The sequence below is a fragment of the Nicotiana tabacum genome, chromosome 14 (genome assembly GCF_000715075.1).
Source record: "Nicotiana tabacum cultivar K326 chromosome 14, ASM71507v2, whole genome shotgun sequence".
Taxonomy (NCBI): domain Eukaryota; kingdom Viridiplantae; phylum Streptophyta; class Magnoliopsida; order Solanales; family Solanaceae; genus Nicotiana; species Nicotiana tabacum.
Window position 1 is genome coordinate 60,526,295 of NC_134093.1, and position 18,600 is coordinate 60,544,894.

The 18,600-nt window shown below is 38.9% G+C and overlaps 1 protein-coding gene across 1 annotated transcript; it reads left to right on the forward strand.

Moving 5' to 3' along the window:
• The first annotated feature begins 104 nt into the window (after window positions 1-104).
• LOC107819768 (uncharacterized) lies at window positions 105-16,923 on the forward strand. Its single transcript, XM_075230142.1, has 2 exons — window positions 105-722; window positions 15,808-16,923. Exons 1-2 carry the CDS (start codon window positions 105-107, stop codon window positions 16,921-16,923), a joined length of 1,734 nt encoding a protein of 577 aa, XP_075086243.1.
• The last annotated feature ends 1,677 nt before the right edge of the window (window positions 16,924-18,600 follow it).

Here is an 18,600-nt window from a genome sequence, read left to right on the forward strand (position 1 = left end):
AAGTGATACCCTACGAACCAGAGTTGGAGAAGCACCTGCGACAACTGAGAAAAGAAAGAGACTTAACAGAAAAATTCTTGGGTCAAACTTCGACTCAAGATACCATGGCAAACGAAGAGAATGATGGACTGGATTTAGCTGCAAGAGAGGCAGCACAACTAGAAGTTGCACGGAGAATTGCTGATGAGACCGTCAACGATGATGGGGGTCAAAGATTTAATCTAAACCGACCTTTGGTTGAAGACGAGTTCGAGAATGCAGCACCCAGACCTGAAAGATCATTGGGTGACTATGCTAGGCCAGTCTATAATCAAGGACTGTCAAGTGTCAAACCCCCACCCATAGCAGCAAATAACTTCGAATTGAAGCAAGGCTTGCTTCAAACCATCCAAAACAACAACACATTTAGAGGGAAGGTGAACGAAGATCCTAATACTCACTTGATGGACTTTGAAGATATCATGAACACCTTTCAATACAATGGAGTGTCAAAGGATGTAGTCTACTTAAGGGTATTCTCCTTTTCATTGAAAGATGACGTGAAGCAATGGCTTCATAGCTTACCCGCAGGTTCTATCAGGACATGGGAAGATATGACCAAGAAGTTTCTTGACAAGTACTTCTCAGCTTCAAAAACACGGAAGTTCATAAGGGAAATCTACAACTACTGCCAAAAGGAGACAGAAACGATATTTGAAGCTTGGGAACGATTCAAGGAGATAGTCAGAAAGTGTCAGCACAATGGAATTGATTTGTGGATGCAACTCTAAGATTGTTGGGATGGACTGTGTCACGCCCCGAACCTGGAGGGCGAGATCGGCACCCAGTGCCTCACCTATCCTTGCATACCAACTCTCGACTAAGGGACTCTGAACATATAATGTCATACTTTGGCCATGGGCCACATTGAAAGACAATTTGTGAACGCTGACTAAACATCAACATAAAGTTGGGCCGGCAAGCCGGTCATAACTACTACAGCTGGCAAACTAACAAAATATACATACAAGGCTTACAAGCCCAACATACTGCACTAACTGATAGGATATGTCTACAAGCCTCTACTGATGGATGTACTGTGATTGGAACAGGGCCCCGACCTATCCATAACATATATATACATAATACACAAGATGTACATAAAACTCTAGACCCGACAACTCCGAAGGATGCGAAGCTTACCGATCAAGCTGAACTCGGGCAACACCTACTGAAGAGGTCTACTCGTCTGTCTATCTGAACCTGCACGCATGTAATGCAGCATCCCCGGCAAAAGGGACGTCAATACGAAATAATGTACCGAGTATGTACAACAACAGAATAACTGAAAGTTGAAACTGAACTGATAATGTAATAACTGAAAGTAACTGGGAGTCAAAGATAATCTGAAGATATGCTTACCTGCTAATATTGACTCAACTCTCTCAATATAGTAAGTAAAATAGTTGTCCGGCCTTATAGGGCTCGGTATATATAACTGCTCTGCCGTAGTAGGCTCGCTCATAGGCGCTCGGCCATACTAGGCTCTGTATCTCGGCCATTCTGGGCTCACTCATAGGCGCTCGGCCACAGTAGGCTCGGTATATAACTTACCATCTAATCAGAGGTTGCTTAATAGGGGCCTGCCCAATAAGGGCCTGCCCACAGATTATAGCTTGATGGTGGTGAAAATACTGTAATACTGTATATATATATATATAGAACCTCTTCTCTCTTGACTGGAAGAAGACAATACTCAATTGAATATAAAGTCCCGATAAGGGAGAATACTGTAACTTATGAGACTAGGATAATGTATATAAATTCGGGAGTATGAACTTCTCTTTATGCCTCGTTCCAACATATGTCAATTGCAGCAACATGTAATGGCGGATCAAAGTAGGGTAAAATCCATATGATATTCTTGAGAAAGATTACACCGTACTCCCTTAGAATCGCAAAATCCAGTTGCTATTACCTTATGAAATCTCGTATGAATTTGTTGTAGCTTCATACATAACTTAGAAAATATAAGCATTCCTCTTTAAAGCTTATTAATAATATTATTAAGTAGGAATGGAATGTTTGCTTACAACAAGCAAGGAAATAATTATGGCCGTAACAATTTTGGCTTTCTTAATAACATTTTTTAACCAAATGAGATAAAGTGCTTATCTCTTTAAAGGTTGCCATCTTGCAAATTTATTTAAGAGTCACCTAATGGCTCTTACATGGCTGCCATGTTGGGGAAAATTTCCCACTCAACAATTATCCACTTAATTCCTTAATTAATTTGTTAATTCCCCATTACCCAATAATTACCCGATTATCCACATAATTAAGAATTATCTCAAACTACTTAAAATACTACTCATTTTTAATACACCTTATACATCATACTATCATGGTCATGTAGTACCTTGTATGTCACTAATCCATAAATACGGGGTATTGTAGCTTGTACCGTATTTGATCTCAAAATGTCAAACTTCGACGAAATTCATTTTCTTCGATTTGCTTACCCTCTCACCTTCACGAATTTAATCGTCACTTGTTTGAAACAGCATAATACTTATAATATCCAAATAATCTTGTCCTTGAACTGATGTCAATTATCTTACGAAAAATTCAACGTACAATACTACATGGTATAACATCGTCGTAATATAATACTACGGAGCGTAACATCGACGTAATACTGCGGGGCATAATATCATTCCACCCTTTGGAACATACGTCCTCGAATGTTGACTAATGCATTTATCGATCTCATAACCGGATGGCTCTTACGAATGGTTTTAATACTGTCCTTGCCATTTAGGCAACTGTTCTGTGAATAAATCCAAAGGCCAGGGCATTCCCCCCTTTAGGCCTCTTTCTCATACCACGACTCGTGGTTGGAATCCTTCTAATCTTGTAACTGTTGGTATCTTTTATCATGTAGCCTGTACGACTCTGACTTTGTAAGTGCGCATATGCGACTATTCTCTCCTTTTTTTCCTCCAGTTTTTAGCCTCACTTTGTAAACATATACAGAGCTTAATAAGATGTTCCTCTAGGCATCTATAGGTATACTGAAGTTCTTCGCGCGGTACTTTGTCGAACTTACGAATATTGTTATATCTTATTTCATAGACCTGATTATTCATTCGTATGACTTTACTGCATCTAGGTAGGTCATACTATACCATAACTCTTACCTTGGTTTTATTATTATCGAGGTCCGCTACCCAATTCCAGGTTACTCTCTTGCTATTTATCATAGATGTATAAATCTAAGTCCTTTAATGCTTCCTCGTTACTGTTTATCTTAAGAATGACAACCTACTCTCATCTCATACTTTGTAACTCTCATCCATCCATTTTTTATTCACCTCAATATTGATCTATAATCTACCATTGATAACTTAACATTTTATGTAACACTGCCGCTAGGGCTTACGTCTCATCGGGGAACATCTGAAATGATTAGATTGAACCACCTAGGGGCGATACTATACTTCCATAACCATATTTTATAGCATCCCAATGTGACTCACCTTACATGGGTATTTTAATCCCGTACAATTCATGAAATCCTCTTCAAGTCATTACTCAATTGAAGGCCCAAACGTCATCCTTTATCTATCACAATCACACCCTTATTCTACTACCAGGGCAGCATTCCATCTCTTCTAAATGCTACTAGTCTTAGACTCCTTTGAGTTTATTTAGGATATACTGAGTTTTCTATAACTTAGATGTCACGACCCAAACCGATGGGCCGTGACGGGTACCCGGTACCTTACTCAACCGAGTACCAACATAACGTATCTTTTCGTATCATACTATCATAGATAATTGAGCTGGAGAGGTTGCCGTAAGACAAGTAGAATACAACATGAAATACCAACTTATACTTAAGACATACAGGCCTATAAGGCCAAAATGAGCACTCTTACACTGAACATAGGCCGACAAGGCCATACAATATTTCATATACATGACATTTGTCTACAAGATTCTAAGAGTACATAAACATCATAAAGGTCGGGACAGAGCCCCGCCATACCAATCAACACATGTTCTAATCATACTGACCAAATAGCAACTCCGGAGCAAATAGAGCGCACCAACACCTTCCGCAAAGCTGATAGCCTACTTGGAGGACTCTCATCCTGTCTAACAGGACCTGTGGGCATGAAACACAGTGTCCCCAGGCAAAAAGGACGTTAGTACAGATAATGTATTGAGTATGTAAGGAATAAAAATCAATAAATAATAGACATGAGAGAAACATGGAGTAAAAGACTCGACATGTAAGTCTGAATAGCTCTGTGAATCATTTAATATTATAATGTCATGCATATGCGTATAAATGTCATACCATGCATAGGTATATGCATTCATAACATCATCAAGCCTCTGAGGGCATCCCATCATATTATCTCGGCCACTGTGGGCAAATCATCAACGTATACCAGCTGATCAGGTGGTGGTGCGTATATAACGCCATAACATTTTCCCATATCCTATATACATATAATATACGTGTATATAACACCATCTGGTCATGGGTCAATGTATATGTATAAATGCATAAAATGCATATGAAATACGTTACAAGATTTCTCGGAATATCATAAAATCAATATGCCTTTCGGATAAACTTTATCAAATACGTATTTTTCTGAGACCCGTAAATAAAAGATATAATAATAATTCACATGGGGAATCAAGAATATAGACACCCCTAGTATTTCTATGAATAGAGTCATTTATGAAAGTTGTGCATTTGCTCGTTTCGTTCGTGTCGTATAGATCATGCCCAAAAGAAAGAAGGGAAAGCCTTAACATACCTGAACCAATTCTCTTGACAATCCCTTTAACACCGTTGATTGCGACAACGCGTAACGGCGGATCGAAGTAGGGAAATATCCGTATGATATTCTTGAGAAAGATTGCACTGTACTCCCTTATAATTGTCAAATCTCACGTTTTGATATATGACCCTCACGTTCCTAAGACTTACAGTGGCTTTCCTTTGGTAAATGTATATGTGATCTCACGTTGTTAAGACACAATCTCGCATGAATTGTTGAAGTAACTCACATTACTATTGTATTATGTGGTCTTGTATGAATCTTATACGTTGCTATCACATCATATAATTATTAAGAACTTGCTGAAGCTTCTTTCTTAATTGTAGAGATATATCTATCTCTTAAGTAATGTAGAGAGATCTTTTTAATCTTAGTGGGTGAGCTCCACATGTGTGATGACTAAGCCCCAAAACTTCCTTAATGTGACATCTTGCTTCATGAAGTAAGAGTCACTTATTGGCTTTGTTATCCACTTCATGGGCTGCCTCGTTGGTGCCCTTAATTATCCAAATAATTCACCCTTTGCTTAACTAACTTATTAATCCCCCACTAATCTAATGATTAACCAATTATCCACATAATTAAGAATTATCTCAAATTACATAAAATACTACTCACTTTTAATACACTTTATACACCTTACTATCATGGCCATGTGGTACCTTGTATGGTACTAGTCCATAAATACCGTGTATTTTAGCTCAGGCCGTATTTTATCCCAAAATGTCAAACTTTGACGAAATTCATTTTCTTCGATTTGCTTACCCTATCATCTTCATGAATTTACTAATCACTTGTTTGAAATATCATACTGCTTATAATCTCAAAATAATCCCATTCCCGAACTTACAACGATTAACTTACGACGAAACGTTAACGTACGAAAATGCGGGATGTAATATCTCATTTCCGAGCTTTTATCAATTTACTCATGGCATACTTTTACGTACGAAAACATGGGGTGCAACATCATTCTCCCCTTTGGAACATTCATTCTCAAATGTTGATTGATGCACTTATCATTCTCATAACCCATAGCTCTTGCGAATATTTTAATACCCTTCTTGCCATTTAGGCAACTGTTCTTTGAATAAAGCCAAAGGCCAGGGCATTCCCCCCTTTAGGCCTCTTTCTCACACCACGGTCTGTGGTCAAAAATTTTCCAATCTCGTAACTCTTTCTACCTTCTGTCATGCAGCCTGTATGACTTTTTCCTTGTATGTGCGCCTATGCGACTCTTTTCTCCTCTTTCCTCCAGTTTTTTGCCAATCTCTAGGCCTCACTTTGTAAACATATACAGAGCTTGATAAGATGTCCCTCTAGGCATCTATAAGTACACTGAAGTTCTCTGCTCGGTACTTTGTTGAACTTACGAATATTGCTATATCTTATTTCATAGACCCAGTTATCCATTCGTATGACTTTACTGCATCTAGGTAGGTCATACTATACCATAACTCTTACTTCGATTTATCGTTACTGAGGTCTGCTACCGAACTCCAGGTTACTTTCGTTGCTTATCTCATATGTATAAATCTAAGTCCTTTAGTGTTTCCTCATTACTGTTCATCTTAAGAATGACGGCCTAATCTCATCTCATACTTTGTGACTTTTGTCCATCCATTGTTGATTCACCTCAATATTGATCTACAATCTACAACTGATAACTTGAAACCTCTTACGTAATCACTAGGTCTCACGTTGCATCGTGGAACATTTGAAGTGATTTTCCTGATCTACCTGGGGGCGATACGATACTATACTTCCATAATCATATTTCATAGCATCCCATTATGATTCTCCTTACATGGGTATTTTAATCCTGTAAAATTCATCAAATCATTACTCAATCGAAGGCCCAATCATTATCCTTTATCTATCACAATTACACCCTCATTGTACTATCAGGGAGGCATTCCATCTCTTCTAAATTCCATTAGTCTTAGACTTCTTTGAGTTCATTCAGTCTATACTGAGCTTTCTATAACTTAGAGAAATCATCAGCTCTCTTGTTTTCATGGGCTTAATCTTGACGACTTATCCATTCTCGTCACCTTCTCACTCGCCATTTCTTATCCTTATTCCTGTCAAAAAATCTTGTCGCTTTACTATACTTTAGCTTATGACCTATACGTATCTATTTATACTACTCGCAACCTTCCTTCAACTTGCTTGCACCATAGATTTCCTTATGTCATCCTGGAACATCAAGCGAGAAATCACATCATCTCTAACTATTCTTTACTCTCTTAACTGGACCTCTCGATGCCAAAAAATCATCGACTGGAAGATATGTCACTGACGATGCCGCTATCATTCCTAGATATTGAATCCCCGTGCTTCTAGCCTTATATCCGCAGTACGGACTATTCACAACCTTCTGCATTTAAGTATCTCGTACGTTGTTCACTTTTACCTTACTTACCTTAAAATCTCGCATCACATTTTCTATCTCTTTCATGACCTCCCTTTCACATAGGTATAATTCATATCCACAACTTGAAGCTCTATTATAATACTTGCGCCTCTGGTGCATACACAATCTGGTGAGAGCTTCATACTGACTTCTTAACTTACCTCTCGCACTGGCTCCTTATTTATCAATAATATCCCAGGCAGGAACCCTTACTTTCTTTCCTTAACGTCGTGCTTGCATAATGTTCTGGAATTGCAGCATATCTATAGGATTTAAATAAGTGCAATCTCATCCCTTTCTCACATTTATTGCATTCTTCCTTTACTGTTCCATAGTTACTAGAACCACTTAGTTCTAACATAATGCCACATCACTCCATATTCCCCCCTTTAGGAGAGCACTAAGATTTAGTGCTACGATGATCTACGTATAGATGTTTTACCTTCTCATCTTTGGCATCTTTTCACATCATCGATGATCCTTACTCGCCTCGCGGTAATCCTTCTGTACCAAGGATAAGAAAATTCCTCACTTACGAGGGTGACACTTAGTGTAACTCGCACATACAGTCCCTTAAGCTTAACTTTACTCATCTTGCTTGCTTTAGGGAAGTGTCTTCCTGAATGACCTTTAAAGGATATTCTTCTGTCATCCATTCTATTATTGCCGGGACGTAATCTTTGAAATTCTCATGATGCCGACTATTATTCAGTCCCTAGTTCATGTTTAGTTTATCTTGTTCACCAGTCCATGCTGATTTCTTATTACTCTGGGGTCTAATTTTTCCTTTTGGTAATCACGTTGGAGTCACGAACTTATTTCTCGAAATGAGGATATGATTTTTATGGCTTATACTCTTTTGTTGACTCAAAGCCTATCACCTATCATCCTTTCCTTCACTTAACTATAGACTCTGTAATACTGTCATCTTTTTGATCTATCGTTGTCATCCATGTATCACATCCTACCCATAATGCTTCATTAACTCTCTTCTTATTTCCCGCTAACATTTATGCCCATCACTTTATTCTGAAAACTCGAGCAAGACATTCTTTTGCTTTTAGCTACCCTTGCTCCATCCACTGGCTCTTCGGGTTGCCTAATATTTTCTCTCTACTAGGGACGGGAGTCACACTAAGATAATATTTATCTCTTCCAGGCTTCCAGTGCCTATCTTTGGAGTACTCATATCTAGTTGTACTATTTTAGAATGCACTATCTGGGCATCTCACAAGGAGATCTATTAGCACATTTGCAATATCCTTCGGAAATATCAGCTAACGCTAACAATCCATCCACCGTTTTGGGTTACCCTAACCCCAGCTAGATATCCTGTCTTCTCTTATACTACTTCTGTTAGCCCCCATAGGGCATAAATAAGATGGATGTGGCCAATTATACATACATTTGTTATTGTTGAAGGTGACTCAAAAGGCTTATATTTCTCTGCCCGAATTGTAAATACTAATAATCTTCATTAACTGGGCGTCTCGTACCCTTCTTCACCTTGCTTCTTTTACTTGTTGAAGCTTGTATCTACCTTTTGGATCTCTCGTTGCTCTTTACCATATGGGTGGATAGATATTCTTTCCTTAAGGCTCCTTATCAAGAAGCTTACACGTCTTAGTACACACATGTTCTGCTGAAGACCTCATATTTATCCATCATAGGAATGATGCAAACTCGACTTCCTCTAACTCAACTCTTCCACAGCTATATCTCTAACCAACCGTCTTTCTGGATGTAGGCATCATCGTATTATGAATATGATAGAGTTTAGGAAATTGAGTTCTTACAACTGAGCTCTACCACACGATCTAGAGTAAGAAGAAAGAGTGACAGTCCTAGATGCCCTGTAGCCTCCTGCTTGTAAGTGTGGTGCACAACACACCCATAAACAAGACTCTACTAGACACGGCTTGTAGACTCCTTAGGACAGAACTGCTTTGATACCACTTTTGTCATGACCCAAACCGATGGGCCGCAACGGGCACTTGATACCTTACTCAACCGAGTACCAACATAATGTATCTTTTCGTATCATACTATCATAGATAACTAAGCTGGAGAGGTTGCCGTGAGACAAGTAAAATACAATATGAAATACCAACTTATACTTAAGACATACGGGCCTATAAGGCCAAAATGAGCACTCTTACACTAAATATAGGCTGACAAAGCCATACAATCTTTCATATACATGACATTTTTCTATAAGCCTCTAAGAGTACATAAACATCATAAAGTTCAGGACAGAGCCCCTCCATACCAATCAAGACATGTTCTAATCATACTGACCAAATAGCAACTCCGGAGCAAATGGAGCGCACCAACACCTTCCGCTGAGCTGATAGCCTACTTGGAGGACTCCCATCCTATCTAACGGGACCTACGGGCATGAAACGCAGCGTCCCCAGGAAAAAGGGATGTCAGTACAAATAATGTACCGAGTATGTAAGGAATACAAATCAGTAAATAATAGACATGAGAGAAACATGGAGTAAAAGACCCGACATGTAAGTCTGAATAGCTCTGTGAATCATTTATTATTATAATGTCATGCATATGTATATAAATGTCATACCATGCATATGTATATGCATTCATAACCTCATCAAGGTTCTGAGGGCATCCCATCATATCATCTCGGCCACTGTGGGCAAATCATCGACGTATACCAGCTGATCAGGTGGTGGTGCGTATATAACGCCATAACCTTTTCCCATATCCCATATACATATAATATACGTGTATATAACTCCATCTGGTCATGGGTCAATGTACATGTATAAATGAATGAAATGCATATGAAATACGTTACAAGATTTCTCGGAATATCATAAAATCAATATGCCTTTTGGATAAACTTTATCAAATACGTATTTTTCTGAGACCCATGAACAAAAGATATAATAATAATTTATATGGGAAATCAAGAATATAGACACCCCTAGTATTTTTATGAATAGAGTCATTTATGGAAGTTGTGCATTTGCTCGTTTCATTTGTGTCGAATAGATCATGCCCAAAAGAAAGATGGGATAGCCTTAACATACCTGAACCGATTCTCTTGACAATCCCTTTAACACCATTAATTGCGACAATGCGTAACGTCGGATCAAAGTAGGGAAATATCCGTATGATATTCTTGAGAAAGACTGCATCATACTCCCTTATAATTGCCAAATCTCACGTTTTGATATATGACCCTCACGTTCCGAAGACTTTCAGTGGCTTTCCTTTGTTAAATGTATATGTTATCTCACGTTGTTAATACACAATCTCGCATGAATTTCTGAAGTAACTCACGTTAGTATTGTATTATGTGGTCTTGTATGAATCTTGTACGTTGCTATCACATCATATAATTCTTAAGAACTTGCTGAAGCTTCTTTCTTAATTATAGAGATATATGTATCTCTTAAGTGATGTAGAGAGGGCTTTTTAATATTGGTGGGTGGGCCCCACATATGTGATGACTAAGCCCCAAAACTTCCTTAATGTGACATCTTGCTTCATGAAGTAAGAGTCACTTATTGGCTTTGTTATCCACTTCACGGGCTGCCACGTTGGTGCCCTTAATTATCCAAATAATTCACCCTTTGCTTAATTAATTTATTAATCCCCCACTAATCCAATGATTAACTAATTACCCACATAATTAAGAATTATCTCAAATGAAATAAAATACTATTCATTTTTAATACACTTTATACACCTTACTATCATGGCCATATGGTACCTTGTATGGTACTAGTCCATAAATACCAGGTATTTTAGCTCGGGCTGTATTTTATCCCAAAATGTCAAACTTCGACAAAATTCATTTTCTTCGATTTGCTTACCCTCTCATCTTCACAAATTTACTCATCGCTTGTTTGAAATAGCGTACTACTTATAATCTCAAAATAATCCCATTCCCAAACTTACAACGATTAACTTACGACGAAACTTTAACGTACGAAAATATGGGATATAACATCTCATTTCCGAGCTTTCATCAATTTACTCATGGCTTACTTTTACGTACGAAAACATGGGGTGTAACATTAGAGAAGCCATCAGCTCTTTTTGTTTTCTTGGGCTTAATCCCGAGGACTTATCCATTTTCGTCACCTTCTCACTTGCCTTTTCTTATCCTTACTCCTGTCTTCCTAAAACCTTGTCGCTCTACCATACTTTAGCTTGCGACTTATACATATTCATTTATACTGCTCGCAACCCTCCTTCAACTTGCTTGCACCATAAATTTCCTTGTGTCATTCTAGAATATCAAGCGGGACATCACATCATTTGAAACTTTTCTTTATTCTCTTAACTAGACCTCTCGATACCTAGAAACCATAGGCTGGAAGGTATGCCACTGACGATGCTGCTATCATTCATGGCTACTGAATCCCAGCGTTTCTAGCCTTCTATCTGAAGTATGGACTATTATCACATCTTTTATCTCTTTCATAACCTTCCTTCCACATACGTATAATTCACATCCACAACTTGAAGCTCTATTATAATACTTGCACCTTTGGTGCATACACAATCCGGTGGGAGCTTAATACTGACTTCTATTACTCTGGGGTCTAACTTTTCCTTCTAGTAGTCGCGTTAGAGTCACAAACTTATTTCTCGAAATGAGGATATGACTTTATGGCCTATACTCTTTTGTTGTCTCAAGGCCTGTCACCTCTCGTCTTTTCCTTCACTTGACTATAGACTCTGTAATACTGTCATCTTTTGATCTACCATTGTCATCCATGTATCATATCTTACTCATAATGCTTTATTAACTCTTTTTTTATTTCCCGCTAACATTTATGTCTATCGCTTTATTCTGAAAACTCGAACAAGACATTCTTTTGCTTTTAGCTCCCCTTTGCTCCATCCAGTGGCTCTTCGGGTTGCTTAATGTTCTCGCTCTACTAGGGACGCGAGCCACACTAAGGTAATATTTATCCCTTCCAGGCTTTCAGTGCCTATCTTCTGAATTTTTTTTTGATCATGCTAATATTCACATCTAATTGTAATATTCTAGAGTGCACCATCTGGGTGCCTCACAAGGAGATCTATTAGCACCTTTGTAATATCCTTCGAAAATGTCAACTAACACAACTAATCCATTCACCATTTTGGGTTACTCTAACCCCAGCCGGATCCTAATATCCCGTCCTTTTCTTAAACTACACTTGTTAGCCTCCAATTGGGTATAACTGAGATGGGTGTGGCCAATTCTACATACCTCTTTTACTGTTGAAGGTAAGTCACAATGCTTATATTTTTCTGCCGGAGTTGAAAATACCGATAATCTTCATTAACTGGGTACCTCGTACCCTTCTCATCTTGCTCCTTTTACTTGTTGAAGCTTGTATCTATCTTCTGAATCTCTCATTGCCTTTCACCATAGAGGTGGATAGATATTCTTACCTTAAGGCTCCTTATCAAGAAGCTTACACGTAAGGTACGTACATGTTCTGCTGAAGACCTTACATTTACTCATCATAAGCATCATGCAAAATCGAGTTCCTCTGACTCAACTCTTTCACAGACACCTACAATCTCTTACCAATCGTCTTTCTAGATGTAGGCATCATCGTATTACGAATAAGATAGAGTTTAGGAAATTGAGTCCTTACAGCTGAGCTCTACCACACGATCTAGAGTAAGAAGAAAGAGTGATAGTCCTAAATGCCCCGTAACCTCCTGCTTATAAGTGTGGTGCACAACACACCCATAAACAAGACTCTACTAGACACGGCTTGTAGACTCCCTTGGACAGAACTACTCTGATACCACTTCTGTCATGCCCCGAACCTGGGGGGAAAGACCGGCACCCGGTGCCTCACCTATCCTTGCGTACCAACTTGCGACTAAGGGACTCTGAACATAAAATGTCATACTTTGGCCATGGGCCACATTGCAAGACAATTTGCGAATGCTAACAAAACATTAATATAAAGCTGGGCCAACAAGGCCGTCATAACTACTACAACTGACAAACCAACAAAATATACATACAAGGCTTACAAGCCCAACATACTTCACAAGCCTCTACTGATAGATGTACTGTGATCGGAACAGGGCCCCGACCTATCCATAACATATATATATATATATATATATATATATATATATATATATATATATATATATATATATATACACACACACACACACACACACACACACACACACACCAACTCCGAAGGACGCAAAGCTTATCGATCAAGTTGAACTCGGGCAACACCTATTGAGAAGGTCTACTCGTCTGTCTATCTGAACCTGCACGCATGAAATGCAGCATCCCCGGAAAAAGGGACGCCAGTACGAAATAATGTACTGAGTATGTAAGGCAACAGAATAACTGAAAGCTGAAACTGAACTGATAATATAATAATTGAAAGTAACTGGGAGTCAAAGATAATCTAAAGATATGCTTACCTGCTGATACTGACTCAACTCTCTCAATATAGTATGTAGGGCTCGGTATATATAACTGCTCTGCCGTAGTAGGCTCGCTCATAGGCACTCGGCCATACTAGGCTCTGTATCTCGGCCATTCTGGGCTCACTCATAGGCGCTCGGCCACAGTAGGCTCGGTATATAACTTACCATCTAATCAGAGGTTGCTTAATAGGGGCCTGCCCACCGATTATATCTCGATGGTGGTGAAAATACTGTAATACTGTATATATAGAGATATATATATATATATATATATATATATATATATATATATATATATATATATATATATATATATATATATATATATATATATAGAGAGACCTCTGCTCTCTTGACTGGAATAAGACAATACTCAATTGAATATAAAGTCCCGATAAGGGAGAATACTGTAACTTATGAGACTATGATAATGTAGATAAATTCGGGAGTATAAACTTCTCTTTATGCCTCGTTATTTAACATATGTAGTTACGAGATCATGCCAAAATGAAGGAAGTTCCTAGCCTTAACATACATGAGCTGATTCTCTTGACAATCCTTCCAACACACGTCAATTGCGGCAACATGTAACGGCGGATCAAAGTAGGGAAAAATCCATATGATATTCTTGAGAAAGATTGCACCGTACTCCCTTAAAATCGCAAAATCCCGTTGCTATTACCTTATGAAATCTCGTATGAATTTGTTGTAGCTTCATCCATAACTTAGCAAATATAAGCATTCCTCTTTAAAGCTTATGAATAATATTATTAAGTAATAATGGAATGTTTCCTTACAACAATCAAGGAAATGATTATGGCCGTAACATTTTTGGCTTTCTTGATAACATTTTTTAACTAAATGAGATAAAGTGCTTATCTCTTTAAAGGTTTCCATCCTGCAAATTTATTTAAGAGTCACCTAATGGCTCTTACATGGCTGCCACGTTGGGGGAAATTTCCCACTCAACAATTATTCACTTAATTCCTTAATTAATTTGTTAATCCCCCATTAACCAATAATTACCCGATTATCCACATAATTAAGAATTATCTCAAACTACTTAAAATACTACTCATTTTTAATACACCTTATACATCATACTATCATGGTCATGTAGTACCTTGTATGGCACTAATCCATAAATATGGGGTATTGTAACTTGGACCGTATTTTATCTCAAAATGTCAAACTTCAACGAAATTCATTTTCTTCGATTTGCTTACCCTCTCACCTTCACGAATTTACTCGTCACATATTTGAAATAGCATAATACTTATAATCTCCAAATAATCTTCTCCTTGAACTGATGTTAATTATCTTACGACAAATTCAACGTACAATACTATAGGGTATAACATCGTCGTAATATAATACTGCAGTGCGTAACATCGACGTAATACTTCGGGGCATAACAGACTGAAACCATCCTCACGACGAACTCTGAATATTGCATGTGGAGGTCCACTAATGAAGAAAATGCCAGAGTAGGTTATCTTAATCCTTGATGAATTATCTGAGGATGCTAATCAGTGGCCAACTGAGATTAATAACAGAAGAAATATAGTTGGGGTTCACCAGGTGGACTCTAACACATCCATGCAAGCCCAGCTAGACACCATGGCCAAGGAGATAAAAAGCTGACATTGGCCAAGGTATAGAATGAGCCGCAAACAGCATGTGACTTTTGTGGATTGGGACACCATACACATGAGTGTCAAGCATCAAGCTGAGGAATTCAACGCAGTGGAAAATTTTAATAGAGGAAACTACCAAGGTGGTAACAACTATAATTCTATGGGTCAAAGACACCAAGGTTGATCGTGGAGTTCACCTAGTGGGAGCTTGAATTCATGGCAGCAAAATAATCTCAGACCCTAGGGTCAAGGACCACCAGGTTTTCAAAACTAGCAGAGGAAGCAATACCAGCCACAACAGTCAAATCAGTCTAGTATGGAAGACCTCATGAAGGCATTCATCAACAAATCTGATGAAAACTTTGAGACTCAGGGCAAAGCCATCAGAGAGCAGGGCACGACCATTCGAAATTTAGAAAGACAATTGGGACAGATTGCAAATTTGTTATCTGAGAAGTCTCCTGGGACTTAGCCCTTGAACACTGAAAAGAACCCAAAGGAAACAATCAAAGTTGTATCTTTGAGAAGTGGCAAAACATTGGCTGATCCAGTGGTGAAAGCTAGACCCGAGGTGGTGAACAAGCAGGTAGAGATACGAGCAAAAACAAAAGGTGAAGAGCAGCAAGGCCATAGTAGTGGAGTACAAAAGGAGATTGAAGAAAGTAGACATATGCCAACTCTACCATTCCCCCAAAAGATGAAGCGGGAGAAACTTGACAAATGTTTTGGGCGATTGTTGGAGATTCTCAAGCAACTTTATGTGAACATTCCCTTCATAGAGGTACTCACTCAGATGGCGGCCTATGCAAAGTTCTTGAAGAAAATCCTGTCTAGCAAGAGAAAATTAAAGGAAACAACAATGGTCATGCTAAATGCCCATTGCAGTGCCATATTGCAAAATAAAATTCCCCAAAAGTGTGGGGACCCAGGTAGCTTCATCATACCATGCTCGTTGGGGAGTGAAACATTCGACAAGTCCCTCTGTGATTCTGGTGTGTCGATAAATCTAATGCCTCTGTCTTTATTCAGGAGACTAGATGGTGAGCTCGGAGTGATCAAATCAATACCAGTGTCCCTACAACTTGTTGACCAAACCACCATTCTACCTGAGGAAATCATTGAGGATATTCTAGTGCGGGTGGATAAGTTTATGTTCCCTATAGACTTTATTGTAGTGGATATGGAGGTGAAGAAGGAGGTGCCTCTAATTCTAGGGAGACCATTCTTATTTACAGGCAGAGTTATCCTTGATATCTATGAAGGGCAGCTTATGCTTAGAGTGGGCAATGAAAAAGTGGTGTTTCAGATGAAGAGGATGATAAAATACCCCAGTGATGAGGCATCTGCCTACTCATGTTTCAAGTTGGATGTTGTTGGAGAATTGGCTGAAAAATACAAGTTTGACAAGCTTATGGGGGATACTCTAGAGAGGTGTATTACTCAGTTTAGCACAATGGAGGATGAAGATCATGAAGTAAAGAAAGAGGCTGAAGCTATTGAAACTGAAGATCAACTGGTTGATGAGGAGGAACTAAAAAAAGAGGCTTCTAAGCCTAATGTGGAATTGAAAGTCATCCGCACTCACTAAAAATACGCTTTTCTTGAAACTAACAATTTTACTGTGATTATTTCTGATGACTTGACAAGTACACAAGAGCAAAAGCTTGTGGAGCTGCTGAAAAAAATACAAGAAGGCCATTGGCTGGAGTATAGCTTATATTCAAGGAATCAGTCCAGCCATTTGCATGCACAAAATTCTATTGGAAGAAAAGAGCAAGCCAGTGGTGCAACCCCAACGCAAGCTGAACAAAATTTTGGATGAGGTAGTGCATAAGGAGATCATCAAATTGCTAGATGCGGGTGTAATTTTTTCTATCTCTGATAGCTAGTGGATTAGTCCAGCACAAGTTATACCTAAGAAGGGGGGCATGACAGTGTGAAATATGAAGATAATGAATCGATCCCCACAAGAACAGTCACTGGGTGGAGAACGTACATTGATTATAGAAGGCTGAATGATGCAACAAGGAAGGACCACTTCCCACTCCCCTTTATTGATCAAATGCTCGAGAAAGTGGCTGGACATGGATGCTACTGCTTCTTGGATGGGTACTCAGGCTACAATCAAATACCCATTCCAAAAGATGTTGAGAAGACCACATTCACTTGCCCGTCAGGTATTTTTGCTTATAAGAGGATGTCGTTTGGGTTGTGTAATGCACCTGCCACTTTTCAGAGGTTCATGATGTCTATATTCTCTGACTTAAATGGGAAGTGTCTAGAAGTATTCATAGATGATTTCACCCTTTGGTGATGACTTTGAGGGCTGCTTGAAGAATTTGGAGATCGTGCTTGTGTGTTGCGAAGCCACGCACTTGGTTCTTAACTGGTAGAAGTGTCATTTCATGGTGAAAGAGGGAATTGTCTTGGGACACAAAGTAACTGCACATGGAATTGAAGTTGACAGTGCCAAAGTGGATGTAATTGCTAGGCTCCCTCTACCAACGTCGGTGAAGAGCATAAGGAGTTTCTTAGGACATGCTGGGTTCTATAAGAGGTTCATCAAAAACTTCTCCAGCATTACCAAATCGTTGACTGTATTTCTAGCGAAAGATGTCAAGTTTGTTTTCAACGTGGAGTGCTTAAGAGCATTCGAATTGATAAAGGAAAAGCTTGTAAGTGCTCCTACTATAGTGACACTTGATTGGAGCCATCCATTTGAGATAATGTATGATGCCGGTGATGTAGCTGTGGGTGCAGTTCTGGGGCAAAGAAAAGAGAAAATGTTTAGGCCCATTTACTATGCCAGCAAGACGTTGAATGATGCTCGAGTAAACTATGCCACTACTGAGAAAGAGTTCTTTGCTTTGGGTTTTTCTTTTGACAAGTTTAGATCATACATGGTGGGGAGCAAAGTTATTGTACACACGGATCACTCAGCCTTGAAATATCTGTTCAGTAAGAAGGGGTCCAAGCTACATCTGATGCGGTGGGTGTTGTTGCTCCAAGAGTTTGATTTAGATATCAAAGATAGGAAGGGCACAGAAAATCAAATCGCCGATCATCTATCTCGACTTGAGAGACCTCCGGTTGAAATAGTTGGCGTAAGAGAAGAGTTCCTTGATGAGTAGATTTTCTCCATTGCTACGGTCTCTGAAAGACCGACTTGGTATGCTGATGTAGCCAACCTTTTATCTAGTGGATGGTTGCCACGTGACCTCTCTCGTGATGAAAGAAGGAATCTTCAAGGTAAGGTAAAAAGTTA